The 19,059-nt window shown below is 48.4% G+C and overlaps 1 protein-coding gene across 1 annotated transcript in view; it reads right to left on the bottom strand.

Moving 5' to 3' along the window:
- The window catches only part of ANKRD33B (ankyrin repeat domain 33B), an 89,607-nt gene that overhangs the window by 34,745 nt on the left and 35,803 nt on the right, over positions 1-19,059 (bottom strand). The window contains exon 2 of the mRNA XM_059059898.2: positions 8,251-8,380. Within this exon, the coding sequence (XP_058915881.1) occupies positions 8,251-8,380 (130 nt within the window). The remainder of the gene's footprint in view (positions 1-8,250; positions 8,381-19,059) is intronic.

The raw sequence follows: 19,059 nt of genomic DNA, 5'->3' as shown, positions 1-19,059 counted from the left end.
CTTCTGGAGATGTTTTCCCGTCTTACAGAACAGAACATGGACAGGGATTTGTTCCTCCTTCCTGAAGCCTCCTGTGTTGTAACGTGAAGCCACGCTGCTTGGAGCTGCCGGGCCATCTTGGGACCATGAGGCAAAAGGTCAAGAACTTTTCTGAGAAGCCAGCTCCAGGTCCTGACATCAGGAAGCCATGCAATGAAGCAACCCTCCAGCTGTTGCCTTCAGACACATCATGTTGCAAGAGAAGACTGTTTCCTCATCCTTGAAGCTTGTTTTGTTGGGTATTCAGTAGATTGCACCCAAAAGCACCGTAGCAGATCCTGGGCTCCAGTAAGAATCAGGGAAACAAACAACAAGCGAAGTCCATTTTGAGTTGACAAGCTCTCAGCCCTTGGGAACGGGGTGGGAAATATACATTGGTACAGCTTTTCCTAAAAGCCACTAGGCAGGGGCTACGTAAACGTGCACACTTAAAAGGTGCGCGTCCTTTGATGAAGCATTGAGTTCTAAGAATCTATCTGTGCATTTCTTCTCTTTCCTTCTCCGCCCTGCTCTGACCGCCACAGACCACACCTGCCGGGTTCCTTAGCCCTGAAGTCTCAGGTGTGACTGAGCAGGGGCCCCGTGCAAGGAGGGCGGGTATGAGCCCCTGTCCCCTGCCCCCCTCCCTCCTCGAGGGGCTCCGGTGTTCCAGGTCCCAGCTCCTGGGGGCAGCCCTCCCGGGCTCTCTCTCTCTCTCCAGGGCCTGCCCCTGAGCTCTGCCGCCACCTCTACTAACAGTCCCCTTACCCATTCCTCAGTTTAGACTCTGAGCGCACCTGCAGCTCCACCTGTTTCCCGCCGGGATGCTGACAGGTACGCCCTCCTCAGAGATGCGCGCCTCCTCCCCACCCCATCGACACAAAGGGCTCCACTGCAGCGTGGTCTGAAACAGCCTCATTCGGAAACCCACGCACACCAGACTTTAAATTTGGGAGATGGGGTTACGTGTGCCCTTGCCCTCCCTGTAGACCCAGCGCTGAGCACAGCCCTTGGACATGAAGTGACTGCTGAATAAATATTTGTTTTAAAAGAGGATCTTGTATAGAATGGATGACCCACGGCTTACCGAACTGTGTCAGTTACTGGACTCGGGGGACACGGCCCCGAACACACCGTCACTCGGGTGTGCCGCTGTAAGAGGCAGGGAAATGTCGTGTGCACAAGTCTACACGGAAAGATCTCCTAGACAGACTGAGTGAAAAAAATTAAAATCACAGTCTCTACAGAATTACCCCATTCACCTAAATAAAACGTGCGTGCAACACCCTTTGTGTTTAAAAGGAGAGAGAGTCAGTTCTGGAGACATAAGCAGCTGGAACGTGGTCAGTCAATGAGAGAATTGGGGAGAGTGAAAAGGGACTTCTTTTTTTAATATAATAATACTTCTGTGGTGATTTTTCACTGTAAGCATGTATGGCGAGCTGCGTCTGACCAGCAGAATAACAGTCACCACACGCTAGATTCTTCTCGTATCACACTTTATTGGAGTACAGCTTGGTTATGGAAAGATGGAAGAAAGACGCCGCAGCCTTAACGGCAGCTGCCTATATAAGATTCGGGGTACTGTGCAAGTCTCTGACTGGTTCATATCGGAGGCATGGCCACGCGTCACCTTCGGATTGGTTACTGCTTCAAAACCTTGTTAGCATATTCCAACGCATGCGCACTGGCTACAGGATGGATGACTCAGCTTTTTCTATCCTGCTTTGCGGCAACGCTTTGCCGCGCCCCACAAGCATGTACTACTAGATATCTTTTGGAATTAAGACATCATCAAATAAATAAAGCTGGTTATGGAATTGGATTAAAATGGGACATCATTTGATTCTACCAGCTGAAAGCCCAAACAGCCTCTCTTTGGTCTAACAGTACATGAAAGTCATGAGCAGATGCTCAGCTGCTTTCCTCTGTTCTCCCTTTGATTTAGGGACAGCTCTGTGTCCGACATCTCACCCGGGTCCGTGAACTACCCCACCCCACCCCCGGCTCTTATACCCACTGACAGGTACGCTGGGTCACCGTTCGGTATAGGAACGTGTAAAGCCCCAGTTCGCAGGGTGACGTCCCCAGACCAGTGGCATCAGGTCACCGGGGAACTCACGGAAAGGCACAGTCTCAAGCCCCACCCCAGACCTACACAATCCAGAACTCCAGGGGCGGGGCCCAGAAATCTGTGCTTTAACCGGATCTGGGTTAAAACGTAGATTATCCACCCGTGGGTGACAGCGATCCCGCCTGTAACCAAGCAGGACCCTATGCGGCCTTCACGGGACAGACCACCCCCCCACCCCGACCGTGTCCCCTGCCTGCCTCTTTTTGGTAGAAAAACTTGAGCCTCGCAGGCCTCCCCGGAGTTCCAAAGAACAAATTTAATCAGAGTGGTGAGAAAACGCAGAAACAAAGGAAAACAGGCAAAAGCAGGACAAATTAATAATGGTTTAGCTGAGCCATGCGTGTCCTTTAAGCTGTTTTGCAGATACTGAAGTCCCCACCAGGTGGGAGAAGTTAACTGTATGCTGCCCACAGGCATGTAGAGACCCCCAGACGGGTCGGAACCAGAAGGTCGATGACGCTGACCCCCAGTTACTTCCCACCAGCCAATCAGAAGAGCGTCCACGAGCTGATCACACCCCCACAGCCCCTTCCCTCACCCTGTCTTTAAAAACCTCTCCCTGAAGGCCTCTGGGAAGTTCGGGCCGTTTAAACACTAGCTGCCTGGACTCCTTGCTGGGTGCCTGCAATAAACGCTGCCCTCTCCTCCATCACACCTGGTGTCAGGACACCGGCTTTACCGCCTGTGGGCGAGTGGACCCAAGTTTGGTTCAGTAACAAGCTGAAGGCTGAGGACCCGGCTGTGCTCTAAGGTCAGGGAGGGAAGCAGCCCCGTGAGGTCATGACCTCCAGCTGCACAATAAACTAGGGAAAAATCGCTTCCTTACACGGAGGCAATTAAGAGAAAGAAGGAAATGCGTTTTAATTGGACTTCTTTTAAAGTAGCACAAGAACCATACTCCCCCTCCTTTCCCTCCCCCTAAACAATTCAATCCTAAAGCTTTGGTGGGCCGAGCCCGGAAGCCTCCCCCACCCCTGAAGGCCTGGGTGGGTGCCCCACGGCTCAGAGCCCCCGTGGAGGGAGCAGCTGCCCCGCAGAGGTGAGAGTGGTTAAGAAACAGACGCTACAGACAGAACTTGGACGAATCAGTCAATAGGCGGAGGATGGAGGAAGCCAGGAAAAAGAGAAAATACGCTACAATACTGTTTCTGTAAAAGAAGATGGAAAAGGACTTATCTACGCGTCCAGTCGTTAACAATGGTTATTATCTCTAGAAAGTGAAATGGGAAAGAACTAAGAGATCTTCACCCTTAAGTTTAATTGCTTTACGTGTTTAGTTGCTTATGTGCTGTTTTTTTTCCAAAGGTTGTGTATCATTTTTTACAATCAGCTTATAAGAACACCAGCAAGTCTGAGTGGAGAAAGCACCCAGGACGGCCAGCACGTCGCCAGCCTCCTGCATGACCCCGTCTGGGTCACCTCCGCGTCCCCCTGCCACAACCTCACCTCTGGTACCCATATACTTAAACACACCCCAGCCATGTGGGTCCTGACACTGGCCTCCAGTCTAACTCTGTCTGGAGGGGAGGCTCCACCGGGGACCACCAGTGCTCTTGAGGTCACAGCAGGAGGGCCATAAACACAGGGGTCTTGTCCCCTGTCCCGGTTTCCCGCCTGTGACCAAAGCCATAGGGAGAAGCCTTACCGGACCTAGAAACCACAGACAGACACCATCCACTGGCCAGAACTCCAGAAAGGAATTTCTGTTGGAGGCAGTGGAGACAGGAGCCAGCTGTAGGGAAGGATGGGGCATTACAGGGTTTTGTTTTTAACTTGTCACTTTGTACTAGGGTAGAGCCGATTAACAATGTTGTGATAGTGTCAGGTGACTCAGCCATACTTATACATGTATCCATTCTCTCCCAAACTCCCCTCCCAGCCAGGCTACCCCATAGCACTGAGCAGAGTTCCCTGTGCTGTGCAGTAGGTCCTTGCTGGTTATCCATCTTAAATATAGCAGTGTGTACGTGTCAATCCCAAACTCCCAAACTGTCCCTCCTCCCCACCCTTCCCCCCTGGTAGCTATAAGTTCGTTCTCTAAGTCTATGAGTCTGTGCATTACATGTGTTTGAGTAGACCTGGGGCAACTCCAGCAGTGCCCCAGGGGAAAGGGGGGGCTGCAGGGACGCACGGAGACCCACTGATGCCATTTCCAACGCCCCAGGCGCACGAGCCAAGCAGGAGACCCGAGGAGCTCCCACCCCCACCCCTGCGGCAGAAACGACACCGGGTGTGGTGCCCAACCTTGGCCAGCACAGACCACCGCCCCACCGCACGCCTGCAGCCCAGGCACGGGAGCCGCCGCTGTGACTGCCCCCAGCCCCACCTGGATTTCTCCCTCTGCACCCCAGGCCGCAGACCCGAAGCCTGGAAAGCACAAGGAGCCCTCTCCTTCTCCCCTTGCCGGGCCTCTCTCTAACCTTGAAAGGAGCTGTGTCACCTTTGACTTAAATAAACCAGTTCAGGGAAGCACAGGCTCTGCTTAAAGATGAGCGTTATGGACTAAACGTCGTATGCCTCCAAGTTCCTATGTTGAAGCCCCGAGCCCCCAACGTGACTGTACTTGGAGATGGAGCCTCTGTGCGGGTACCTTAAGGTTAAATGAGGTCAGAAGAGCAGTGCCTGATCCAATAGGACTGGTGTCCCTATAAAAGGAGACGCCGGAGACCTGGATCTTGCTCTCTCCACCGTACAAGGACACAGCAGGAAGATGCCACATGCATGCCAGGAACCAAATGGCCCAGCACCTTGACCTTGGACTTCCAGCCTCTAAAACTGTAAGAAATAAATTTCTGTTGTTTAAGCTCCCAATTTATGGTATCTTGGTAATAGCAGCCCAAACGGGCTAAGATGTTAGTATGCTCATGAAGAAAAAAGTAAATTTAACCCACTGAATAGCATAAAAACAAACTAATGAAGAAATATGAAGCATTTCCACAGATCCTGGAGTAAAAGATAGAAAAGAAAAAAACAATGATGAGAGAAAGCTGTGACGTGAGGACCTAATCTACACCTAAGAGGGAACCCCAGAAAGCAAAAACAAAGCAAGGCAGATGCAGTGTTCAAAGAGATAACAGAAAAGTGTTCCCTAAAGTAAAAATATGCCTAATATAAGTCAAACACAGAGAACAGAAATGGAAATATACGATAGTGACAGCTGGGGGTTTTTTTGTTGGTGGTGGTTGGATGGGTTCTTCTCAAGGATGAGGAGCAGGAGATCTTTAAAGGCTGAGAAACAGGGTATCAACAGAGGCAAAAATCAGGCTGGACTCAGACTGTTCCTCTGCAACATGAAATTAAAAAAAAAAACAAATTTTAAAAAGCAAAAGACAAGTCATTATTTTCTGAGTGAAAACAAAATAAAAACATTTTCAAATAGGCAAGAATTCAGAAAGTGCCTCATGGGTATTAAACCACCACTAATATCCCTACACACATAAAGAGCTCTCGCAAATCAATGAGTAACCTCGCCTTCCTGTACTTTCTCATACTCCGGGATGAGACTCGTGCTCTCGTCCATGCCTTGGCCCTGCTGCTAGGGAAGGCCTGGCAATGCTTCTGTATTCCGGCAGGGACTGGAGTCTGGCGCTAACACTTTCCTCCTGCCGTGAAGACCTCTTACTTAGATGGCTCAGCATTTCAAAGGCCTGGGGACCGAGCGGAGGCGACGTTTCTCCGACCACCGCTCCTTTCACGTACACCCCTCTGAGTTGGCGTTCCGAAGGCTGAAAGCCAGCCCAGACCCACCTCTCCCCTATGGCCCACCATCACAACCGCCAGGACCTGAGCCTTCCACCACACGGCTTGTTCTCCTTCTCGGCTCTCTGAAACAGCCTCTGTGCTCACCAGGGTCATCTCGCCCCTGTCACCACCACTACCCCGGCCTCACGCCACTCAAACGCATTCCCTCTCATTGTATCTAGACCCTTGATGACCTGGTCCCCTGCCTCCTCGGGGGGCCACCCCTCCCCCACCCTAGTCGCACATGGTCCTCGGCTATTCCTAAGACATGCCGGGCTCCCTACTGGTCCTGAGGCTCTGCAGTGCATCGGCTGGCATTGCCTCCCTCTGACCTCTGCAATGCCCAGCTCAATGCCCACCCCCTCCACGACCCCCGTCCCAAACCACCAGGCTAGACGGGGTGTCCTCACGCCAAGGCTCCCAGCGCACCCGTTCATCAGAGCTCCCTCAGGCAGCTGTTCAGCTGGACAGTTACTCAAGGGCAGAAGTGCCCTTCCCTTCACCACCCCTGGTCCCTGCCCAGGTTCTTGGCCAGCGGAGGTAATGAGTGAAGGTCACGGTCACTGACCGCCTCTCACAATATCCTTTTACTCTTTTGCTGTTCAGGACTTTGTGCACCTGGGCTTTCGAAGTCTGGAGCGCCTGCGCGGAGGGGAAGCTTCACGCCCTGACACCTGCTGAGGTGGACGTGTGTGAGCACAGCCCTGACACCTGGTTAAGTTTGGCGGGTTTTCTGCCTTAGGCTTCTCGAAAAGCAGGTGAGCACAGACTACTTCCCGTTATGGGAACAAAACTGCAAGACGCCGAGTCTCTGCTTGCCCTGGGCTCCGCAATCAGTCACCCACGCTGGATTAGACACAGGGGTCTGTGATGCAAGACAGGACAGGGAAGTCCCCCTTGGGTGGCAGAGGCAGAAATTCCCTTTCCAGAATCAACAGGCTGTGTGGTTTGGGGCATTTTCTGCGGTGTCCCGGCCCTGAGTCCGGTTCTCAACAACTCTCAGCAACGGTGACCCACACTCTTTCATACACAAACGCCTTTTCTTCCTAACTCAGCCGGAAGTAGCTTCTCTGCTGGAAACTGAGAACCTGAGTGATGCAATAGATGTAATCTTGAAGGCCAAGAATTTTGAAAGCGGTCTACTACAAACCCGGTTAGTACCGCGGTTACAAAGGAAGTGCAGTTCTGAAGGGACAAGCAGAGTTTCATGTTTGTCCCCAAAATGTCCAAGTACAATTCCAGAAGAGGAGAGCTGTGCACAGGGCACTTGGCAATGCTGGCCTGAGGACCACCTCTGGAGACGAACATCCCAGGACGAAGTTCCCTTACCCTTTACAAGGCGCTCTCACTACCAGCCTCACCTTGTTACACAGATACACTCTCCGCAAGAAGCCCCTGGTTTCCTTTACATCCCCAGGCCAAGTGCAAGGTTACCTCATAAACATGTCCACTTTTATACATTAACTGTCACTAGCGTCTCTTCCACTGATGAGTTCACCAGCATCTCCCGGATCCCAGGAGCACAGGGTGGGGTGCAGTGCTCTTGGGTAGGGGACGTGGAGCTGGCTTTCTGGTGCAGCTTCATGTTCAAAGACTTCAGGCTGTTCCAGAGCTAGCTCCGCCCCACACTGAGTCCTGCACTAGCCCCTAAACTGCACTTGGAACAGACAGCTGACCGGACTCCCTACGAGGTCTATTCCTTTAGCTCTCACCTTTGTGCTCTGTCGCCTGTGCTTAGTCAGGCTGGCTCTACACCTTTTGTAAAAGAATGTTGCCTTGACCCTGAAATATACAGGACAGCTCATTCTCCAGGCCCTGACCTTTAAAGGTGTTAACACTTTTCCATCCACATAGAGATAAAAAGTTGCAAAACAGAAAACAACAACTGTCTTGTTGGAGGTTTATAGGAACATTGTGACCAGACCTGCTCAGACAGCTGCAAGAACAAAGGATTCTGGCAGGAAGAAGTTTCCAACAACCAGCCACACTCCCTCCCCCTTTTAGTATAAAAGAAGCCTGAATTCTAACTCCCAGGAGATGGTTCTTTGGGACACGAGTCCACCTCCGCCATCCTGTTGGTTTGCTGGTTTTCTGAATAAAGTCACTGTTCCTCACCCTAACCCCTCACCTCTGGGTTGACCAGCCTGTCATGCAGAAGCAGTATGAGCTTGGACTCAGCAACACACTGTCCCAAACACACACAGAGAATGTCACCCACCTTCAGCACTTTCCTTGTCCCTCTTAGCAGTGAAGCACGACCTCTGATCAACTACATCCTTCTGACGTCAATCTCAGGAGCAAGGTCAAGTGCAACCCCCAGCACCACTGCCTGGGAGGGAAGGGAAGTTGGGTCTTACCTGCCTGTGCAGCCGTGATCAGGGCCGTGTTGCCCTCGCTGTCCTGCCAGTTGACGTCAACGTGGGGGCAGGCTGCTAAGACCACCACAGTATCCACAAAGCCGTGGTAGCAGGCGACAATGAGGCCGGTCTAGGAATGAAGAGGGAAGCAGGTCAGAGGGGAAGATCACCACCCAACACCAAGGTGACTCTTGGTGAGGGCGGGTGCTAGGTGGCTTCAGGAAGGGGGCTGGTCTCTAGGAGAGCTTATTAGAAGATTAGATCTTTAAGCTCCACTGCCCCTCCCACCCCTACTCCTACCTCTGGGGTGGGGAGGAGAGGGTGGAAAACTGAGTCCAAGGACTAATGGCCAAGGATTTAATAGCTGAGCAAATCAAGCCTACTAAATGAAACCCCCATAACATCCTAAACAACGGGGTTCAGAAAGCTGCTCGGTTGGTGAACACACGGAGGTGCCGGGAGAGGGTGTGGAAGCCCCGCACCCCTCCCCCATGCCTGGCCCCGTGCTTCTCCTCCATCTGGCTGTTCCTGAGTTACAGACTTTATACTGAAGCAGCAGCAGGATGTAAAGCACTTTCCCAAGTTCTGTGAGTCGTTCTAGCAGATTACTGAACCCGAGGAGGGGCTGCGGGAAACCCCAAATTTATAGCCGGTCAGGCAGAAGGTGGCTCGTGGGTCCTGCAACTGGCATCTGAGCTGGGGGCAGTCTTGGGGGACTGAGCCCTTAACCCATGGGGTCCTTGCTGACTCTAGATAGTGTCAGAATTGAACTGAACTGTTAGACACCCTGCTGGTGTCGGAGAATTGGAGAACTGGTGTGGAAAAACGACATGGATTTGGTGTCAGAGAAAACCCCAACGCTTGACATCAGGGGAAAAAAACACCACAGGGTGTTTTTTTCTGCAGATGCTGGACAGGTGATGACAGGGGTCATCATGCGCCAGGAAGCAGGACGAGAACCCGACGTGCTGGCACCCTGACCACAGATTTCTAGCCTCCAGAACTGTAAGAAATAAATTTCTGTTGTTAAGCTACCCATTTTACGGTATCTTGTTATAGCATTCCAAGCTGATTAAGTCACCTTGTAACAAAGGATTCAGTGAGATCCTAAAATTCAACCCAGAGTAAGAATTCAAGATCCAGAGTTAATGATCAAGTGACTCTGAGCCCTGCCAGCTGCACCCACCAGCGCTCGGGGAGGCAAACCTTAAGTTTCGGGCAATCCCACAGTGGCCCAGCTCTATTTTTACCAGATTTTTAGTAAGAATGTAATTGTTCATGGAATGAGAGGGCATGGGCAACCCCTCACGCTTATCTCCATAAGGCTCCTAGTTGCCCTCCCAATATATTAAATGTCAATTATTAGAATTTTTAAACTTTTAGAGAATACCATTCATTTTTTAACACTGACATGCATACTGCCGCAAAGTGAACTGTATAATTCTGTGACTATAGCAAAGGCTATCCAATAATACCTTCCTGCTTGTGCATTCTTTGAAATGGGTCACTCTATCTGCAGAATGAAATGTTTCACAATAATTTAATTTTAAGGAGAAACAAGCATGGAGTCAGCCCAGGCAGGCTCTACTTCTAAGCTTTCAGTGTCTCTGATAGGCAGAGGTCACTGCCACCAACACCTGCATACTCCCAGCTCACTGCTGCATAAATGGCCAGAGAACTTGCGATTCCCCACATTGTAAATGCTGCAATCTCACTTTGAGTTTCTTTGGATGACAGTATTTCTCAAATATTCTACAATTATCTCCTGACTTATAAATGAGGCATGTTGTACAAAATATCGCCACTTCCTTTTTATATAATTCCACAAGGAGCTCATATTTACTACCAAAAAAAAAAAAATCCAGAAACATAGAGATTAGAAAAAAAATTTTCGGTCCAGACACACAATCTCTCTCTCTCTCTCTCTCTCTCTCTCTCTCACACACACACACACACACACACACACTTAAAAAAAAAAATTAAACCAAAACACAGGATTATTTCCTATATGTTTGTCAGGAATATACAGCAACATCTACCAATAAAAGTAATACTGTGTCAACATTTCCAGCGGCTGTGGGGTATCATACATATTGCAGAATCTTAGTTATTTAACGGATCCCCTACCCTTGGACTCTGAGATTTTTTTCCTGTTTTTCTCTGAGTCAAACCTGCAATGAAAATTCCTGGAGCTGAGGCTGTGTGCATATCATTTCTTATTTTCTCAGAGGACATTCTTAGAAGCTGTATTTCTCGGTTAAAGGAAAGAGTTATTCTGAAAGTTTTTTAACACGTATTTCAAACCCGCCCTTCAGAAACATCTCAAAGGACATCTACTTTCACCAATCCTGCCACCCAACCATTAGTTACAGATTCCAGATAATTCCTTGGTGGTCCAGTGGTTAGGACTCTGCGTTCTCACTGCTGAGGGCCCAGGTTCAATGCCTGGTCAGGGAACTAAGGTCCTGCAAGCCATGTGGTATAGCCAAAAAAAAAAAAGATTCCGGGTTAAAAGGAAGGAAGACATCCCTTTGGCAGGTAATAAATAAAGGGATGCTTTCCAGGGCTCCTGAAGTTCCTGGTTCTTTAGAAATCAGCCTCACCTCCACTTCTTCCTACCCCAATCAAAAGGGGGTCTGTTCTAGAACCACAGCCCCTTCCAGCCCCTAAGGTAAGCCTTCCAGTGTGAAGTAAGCCCCTTCTGACGGTGGCCTTGGAAATCTTAGCATAACCTTAGGTCAGAAATGAAGATTATCAGGAAAAAAAAATAGATAATGCAATTTAAGGGCTCAGGATAAAATGGTATTGAACACAGAAGTAGTAGCTCTAGTCTCCACAGAGACTTCCATTACTACTAAAAATCATTACCTTTATCACCTATTTTCTGGGAATCTGTCCCAAATGGCTGACATTTCCATTTTTAAAACTAGTGTTTAGCTATAACTTAAACTCTGTTTTGGCTGAGTCATCCCGGTGCCCCCGACAGGAAGCTGGGAGGGGAGCTCAATCTTTAGCAACCCCTGACCATGGCCTCCCAAGACCATTCAACAAAGGACTTGTCACAGAGGAAAGTACTGTCCACCCGCCCAATCGTCAGAAGCCCACTGGCACGTGGTTCCCTGAAGCCACAGACAGCTTATTTTTTTAATTACAAACAAAGCATTCATGAGAATAAAATATTATTATTAAGGGGGAAAAAAGTAAGCTACATACAAGTGGAAGCCCCCATTTAGAGGTCAGCTAGAAACTCTAGGCCTACGAAATACAACCCTAATTTTCAAAGCCGACATACAGTGGAAAAGTCAGAGCAATGATACCAAAATAAAGTTGAGCTGTTTCTGCTTAAAAATTGTAAGCATTTGTACATGAAAAAACAAAGATAAACAAACCAAAACCCCATTCCTTGTAGGAAGAAAGGATAATATAACACTAGGATTCTAACAACATCGTTTATTACATTAACAGATTAAAGGGGAGGGAGAAGAAAGAGGACCATCCTCTAAGTATGTTAAAGCTCTCAATACACACACACACACACACACACACACACACACACACACACACACGAAAATGCACAGAAAACATCTGGAAGGATTGCACCAAAATACTGAATTAGCATCCTCTGTAGAAGAAAGGGGAATAGAGGTCTGTTCATTTTATGTGTACCCAGATATTTGGTCAAACGTTACTCTAGGTGTTTCTGTGACGGTATTTTTGGGATGATATGAACATTTAAATCAGTAGGTGCTGACTAAAGCAGATTACCCTCCATGTCAGTGGGTGGGCCTCATCCACTCAGTTGAAGGCCTGAACTGAAAAAGAATGACCCCCCCCCGGCCCCCCGCAAGCAGGAAGGAATTCTCCTGGAAGACTGCCTTTGGACTCAAACTACACCTCTCCCCTGGGTCTCCAGCCTGCCAGCCACCCTGCCGATTTTGGACTCGCCCAATCTTCCACAATTGTGTGAACCAATTCCTTAAAATAAATGTCTCTATCCCCCCCCATATACAGAGATACAGATATAAATGGACAGCTATGGATAAATCTCACTAACTATATAGCTGTATCTCTCTAAAAATCGATACATGTATATATGTATCTATCTAACCGTGTATCTCTCTATATGTCTGTAGATACACACACACACTCTCTACTGGTTCTAGCTCTCTGGAGACCCCTGATTAATAAAGGGTAGTTGGGGAAGGAACACTTCAGAGCACTAATTTCACTTTTCACTCCATTTCAGTACTATTAGAATTCTTTATATAACAAAGCCATACTCGTGAGGAACTTACACGATTTTACTTCACAATGAAAAACAAGAAAGCAAACACGGTGTTTAACAACAGTCTCATGAGGAAATCGTTTTACAACAACTGTGCACAACTAAAAAAGAGAACCATCTGTGAAGAGGGGAGGGGGGCAGTGGGCAAAAGAAACAGGATGTGGCAAACAAGGGGGAGACTGAGGCACCCAGATGCACATACAAACCCCACAGCCATATGGCACAATAACAGAGTAATTCCCCGATCATACAGAAGAGACAGGACAGTGCCCATTTCCGACCGTAAGGAAAAACTCCACCATTCATTGTATAACTTTTAGGTTCAGAACCGAGCGTACACTCAGCTACTTGAAAACTGATTTCTATGCCTTTCTCCAAAATAATACCACCCACCGGGGCAGGGAAAATTTTATGTGCCTTTATGAAAGAACTTGAGAATTTTGGTCTTCTTAAGCTACACAATGTTTCTAAAAGGTGACCATGCATCACTGCTACTGTCGGCATAATCTGTTGGGTAAAATGTGTTAGCCATTGTTTCAATAATCTCATTTACGATTAACCACCACGACAAGAAAGTAAATTCCGGGATGAAAATTTGATCTATGTTGGTTACTGCCAGGTCCCCAGCTCTGAGAACAGAGCTGAGCTGATATATACTTGTTGAGTAAATGCACGAGGACTAGGGCTTCGGTACAGTTTCTTCCTGGCTGGTAAGTGGATCTGAACTTTGCACCGCCGCATTCAATGGCGAGGGCAGGGCCAGGACCCTCTGGGCAGCAGGCACCGCCCAACCCCGGCCTGGCACGTGCACTAACGAGCATCACTCCTGCACATCTGGTGGAAGGCAAAAGAGCCCAGCAACTATCACAGTAGCAATGCCTGAACTGGCGCACTTTATAAATAATTCTCATCGAAACTATCCCTCTGTAAATGTGGCTTTGGTGTGACGTAGCTCATAAAACACTTGCGGGGAGTCCCCTGGCGGTCCAGTGGTTAGGACTGCAGGCTTCCACCGCAGGCGGCCCGGGTTCCATCCCTGGTCAGGGAACTGAGATCCCACAGTGCCGCATGGTGCGGCCAAAAAAAAACCCCCCAAAACAAACAAACAAAACCAACAAAAACACTTTTGCAGATGTGTGTGGCAGGACGTTTTACTCTGAGGATTGTTTCCGGGTTCCTTGAAACATGTTTACAATCGGGATAGCTGATGAGGTCGAGGGGCTGACGGGAGGTAGTCAGCAAAGCCCATAATCTCAGGAGGAGTGTTGGTGAGCCTGAAAATCTGTCAGACAGACGTAATAAAACAGCTACTAGGCTGGCCTTCTAGCACTAAGACTGCAGTCAAGTTTCCCTCTGTTAACATTAAAGACGATGCAAATTAATACCGGGACGTAAGGAAAGGATATTCCGCTGGGGGGTGAAGATGGGAATCCAGCATGAAAATAAGTTACACCATCTGATCACAGCAAGCACGATGGTACAATTATACCATGTGGTCAAAGTCAGAGGGATGAGGTCCCCATGAGGGACTGGATTCCTGGTTCAGCCTTGCTCAGTGACGCAGACACACAGGCCAGCGCAAGACTGACTTGGATTTTCCATTCTGAAAGTCTTTTGAAAACACCTTCCGACCACCTAATTAAGCTATTCTCCCACCGAGATTCTAAAGGGAAGGGGTATCTTATAAAAGCCTTAATAATTCTATTTTCCCATGACATCAGTTCATTATTTCAATGTATTACAGAAAAAAAAAAAAGGTGGGTAATGGGGCTACAAGCCCAGCTCCCAGGCGGAAATCCTTCCCATGGGCCTGACCTGGAATGGTCGTGAGCGAGGGCGCCCCCTGCAAGGGGGAGAATCCAAAACGAGCAGCTTGTGAGGAAGCCCACCATTGCTGGTCTTCACTGAACTAAGAAATGGTGTTGGGAAACCCTTCCCAGCCGAGTCAGGGCTGTCCAATGAACCCAGCAGCAAAGCCCAAACAGCAGGCTTGCCCTCTGCGCCGTCTCCCCGGGCATTCAGATTTGCATGCAATTTACACGCTGTGACATCTATTTCCCTTTGAACACGCACGAGACACCGGAGGTGTGCTTTTTCGTAGCTGGATTACTCCCTGCAATATGCCATTAGAAGTTCAGAGGGTGAAGGGCATGTCCAGGTCTGCTGCGGAGGGGTTGGGCCTGGGGGTGACCACTTGGCCAGCAGGCAGGTCCCGAGGGCTCATCGCGCACCTCTCAGCAGACAGCTCACAGTAAGGAACCCCACGGAGCATCCCATGTACCCCTTGTGCAGCAAACACTTACCACGGGCTGAGCTGTGCCGGGGCCCGTGTCGACACTGGGGAACCAAACAGAACCAGGCACAACGCCTAATCACCGGCTTGCACCGGCTGCTACCGACCCCGCGGCGCATTTCGGCAAGTGCGCAGGCGTGTTTATCGGGGAAAAAAAATCCAATATTGAAAAAACTAAAACAGAAGGTAATATAACAAACACCCATGTCTCATCGGCTACAGTAACAAAAGCTAGTATTTTGTCATAATTTCTTCGAACTTCTGTCCGAAGTCAACATTTCGGAAGTAATTCCCTCGTGTACCTTTCTTCCCAGAAGCAACCACTATTTGGTGCTGATGGGTTAACCTACCTGATCTGGCTTTTGAATTTTTACTCGGCATGCATGCATCTATACACAATACATAAAACATAAAGCACTATTTTGTATTTTAAGTGTTTATGGAAAATAGTATTTCCACGTACATGTGAGCCTGCAACTTGATTTATTCAGTGCTGGATGGGAGATTTTTCCACATTGTGACTAGTATAGTACCTCCACAGTTGGGTCCCTCACTAGTCATTTATCCCTTAAACTTTCGGACATTTAAGTTGTTTCCAAATTCCCCCAATTGTAAATACGGAGCCCTGGAATGAAAACTTGGATCTGTATCTCCTGATGCACCTAGGCTAGGGCAACCTTGGAATCTGCACCTAGGTCAGGGTTTCTGGACCACAGAAGTATTTTCCTTTGGGGGCCTTTGATGGCTCTTGAGTTTGAGAGGCGGTCCCCTGTATTGTGGGATGTTTAGCTGCATCCCTGGCCTCTACTCACGAAAGGCCAGTAGTATCCCTCACACTCATTTATGACAACCAAAAATGTCTCCAGACATTGCCAGATGTCCCCTGGGGGGCAAAATCCCCTCTCTGGTGAGAACCCCCGTGATAAGCGGACTAGCTGTGGGTAGAACACGTACCAAAATGCTCTCCAAAGTGACTGCAACTACTTAAATGCCCCCTTCAGGGAGTGAAAGTTACAATTCTCTTCATTCTCCTCAATACCCGATACTGTGAGTAAACACCGACTTTCAACCTTCACCAGTTGCAGGCGGGTACATTGTTATTGTGTTTTTAACTTGCATTCTCCTGACTAGCAGTCAGACTGCAGATCTAATCAATATGTCTATTGGCCATCCTCACTTCCTCTTCAGTGAATAATTTATGTCCTCTGCCCATTTCCTATTGGCTTCTTTTCCTTATTGATCAGCCTGAGCTCTTTATATATTTGCAGTCAGCACTATCCAGCAGAAATATAACGGGAGCCACAAATGTAAGCCACATATTTAAAATTTTCTGGTGGCCATGTTAAGAAAAGCAAAAAGAAATGGGTGAGATTTATTTTAATAATGTAATACTTTATTTAACCCAACATGGCCAAAATATTATGATTTTAACATGTAATCGACGTTAAAATTTTTCATGAGACATTAACGAGACAATAGGTCCTAAAGAAGATGCCCTAAGACGTGCTTAAATTGCCAGGAATAGGCTTTTGTCGCCTAGAAAGGGGCAAAGGGAGCGGCTGTGGAGAGCTGCTGCCTCGATAATGTCGAGCTGTAAATAATAAATGAACTCAGCGTCTAGCAGAAAAATAAATAGTTGGAAGCTCACCACCTAGTGTGTTTTGCTGTCCTGAGTAAGGCTTAGGATTCTTCCAAAATGTTGTTCTGGACATTCTCCATTCTCTTTCACTTATGCTGTCCTTGGCATGTAGAGGGTGCATACTCACCCAAGCATGTGATGGGCCAGGAAGGAGCTGGTGAAGGCACACAACAAAAGCTAGACACACAACAAAAACGCAAGGACAATCGGTTGTGGTCGTCGCTAACGGCTCCCACATCATCTACTCCTCCGCCACGTGGGAGAATTTGCGTTTATCACTCCTTTGTGACCTCCGACTGGACTCTCTGATTGGCTGGTGAAATGCAAGCAAAATGGCATGTGTCAGTTCCAGGCAGAAGTTTTAAGGGACAGTGCAGGACCTGCCACATTCCCTTTTCTTTTTCTGCCTTCACTCTCCGTGAAGCTGAGAGCCGGAATGTCTCTCTCTGAGCCTGGGTGTGTGCAGGCCCGGGGCCCAGAGCCCCACCATCACCTCCGGCCAACCCGCAAGAGCGTGAATGAACAAGAAGCAGGACTTGGTTGTTTTAAACCGCAGAGATTTGGGGCTGTATGCTATCACAGTTAACATGCCCTATCCAAACATAACTTACTATATAGTATGCATAGTAGTGTATATTTATAAATGTGTCAATAGTTCACTCTTTATTTTTTCCTTGGAAAGAACTGTTCTTTAAGATTATGTCTTTGCTACTTGATTGGGCATAAAACTTACTTTCCTTTATAAAAATGACAGGGATAGGAAGTTTAGGGCTAGCTTTGTAATTTCTTTCTTAGCTTGAAAAACAAAACTTTGGTAACCATGTCAGGCCACGTATTCCAAAAACATCTTACACGAGGCCAGTCCGCCAACCGGGGAACCACTGCCCCGTGGGTACCATTTACTGCCTGAGCGTGGTGCCACCCAGGGCTTCTGAACTAACTCCCCGTGGTTGGGTTCTCTCCAGAGCCATCCCCTGTCCCTACCCCTGCCTCAGTTTCCTTGCCTCCGAGCCTCTGCAGGTCGTGCAGGCACCTCTGCCTGGGGTGCCCTTCCTCCCACCCTCCAGCCCCCATCACCCAGCCCGCCTGTCGCATGTCCGATTCCCCTCCACATCCTGGTTCAGCCCTTGTCTACCCGTCTTCTGATGCTCTCACTGGGCTGCCCTGCACGCTCCACTCCTCACTGGGAGGTGAGCTCCAAGTGGAGAAAGACCACATCTTTTTAACTTTCCCCCAGCGCCCCACGTCTGCAAGACACTCAATAAGCATTTACTGGAGGCATGAAACATCCCTGAGATGTGTCAGCACCTCCCACCTCGAGCAAGTATTCAACTTACTCTGAACCGAGGTGCTGACACACGATGACATGAGCTCCGGGCTTTTTATCTTACTTCCACCTTCAAGTAAGGAAATGACCTGAGGTCCCAAGAAAACCTCAAAGAAGACAGTTGCCTTTGGTGTGGTCAGTATCGTTCTGAGCTGGTGCTTTTGATTCAGGACTGAATAAAGTAGGCATGAAAACAACAGCCACATTCCAAGAAAACGGAAGTGGTGGGAAGGATTCCTTTTAGGGACGTCAAAAGTACGTCAAGGGATCCGTACCTGCAAAAGCCTGAAAACAACCCAAATATATTATACACGGAGATGACGGGCTAATGAAACACACACTCTCTGTGGCACTGTGTCACCCCCAATAGGAATGAGGCTAAAATGCATGAGCTGATGTGGAAAGATCTTCACAGGGTAGCATTAAGTAAAAATAATAATAACCACAGGTCAGAACAGTGTACATTCAGCCCTTCGCATCCACGGGCTCCACATCCTCGGATTCAACCAACTGCGGATGGAAAACATTTGGGGGAAAAAATTCCAGAAAGTTCCAAAAGGAAAACTTGAATTGCTGTATTCTGGCAACTATTTACATAGCATTTACATTGAATTCGATATTATACATAATCTAGAGATGATTTAAAGTACAGAGAAGGGGGACTTCCCTGGTGGGGCAGTGGTTAAGAATCCGCCTGCCAATGCAGGGGACACGGGTTCGAGCCCTGGTCCGGGAAGATCCCACGTGCCGCGGAGCAATTAAGCCCGTGCACCACAATTACTGAGCCTGAGCTCGAGAGCCCGCGAGCCACAACTACTGAGCCCGCATGCCACAACTACTGAAGCCCACGTGCCTAGAGCCCGTGCTCCACAACAAGAGAAGCCACCGCAATGAGAAGCCCGTGTGCCGCAGTGAAGAGTTGCCCCCGCGCTTGCTGCAACTAGAGAAAGCCCGCGCTCAGCAATGATGACCCGACGCAGCCGTAAGTTAATTAATTAATTAACTTAAAAAAATAATAAAGTATATAGGAGGATTGTGTAGGGTCTATGCAAATACTACATGATTTCATATAAGGAACTTGAGCATCCATGGATTTTGGTATGGGGGGGCGGTCCTGGAACCAATACCCCTCAGATACCAAGGGATAACTGTGTATGATATGACCTCTTTTTGTGTGAACTTCTAAAATGTGTGCACTTCTAAAATGTGTGCATGGCTCCTGCAATGGCACTGTTCATAAAAGATCTTTTATTTTTCTGAAAGAG

Source organism: Kogia breviceps, chromosome 4 (assembly GCF_026419965.1).
Source record: "Kogia breviceps isolate mKogBre1 chromosome 4, mKogBre1 haplotype 1, whole genome shotgun sequence".
In the NCBI taxonomy this organism is placed as follows: domain Eukaryota; kingdom Metazoa; phylum Chordata; class Mammalia; order Artiodactyla; family Physeteridae; genus Kogia; species Kogia breviceps.
This window is presented reverse-complemented; position numbering and strand designations above follow the sequence as displayed.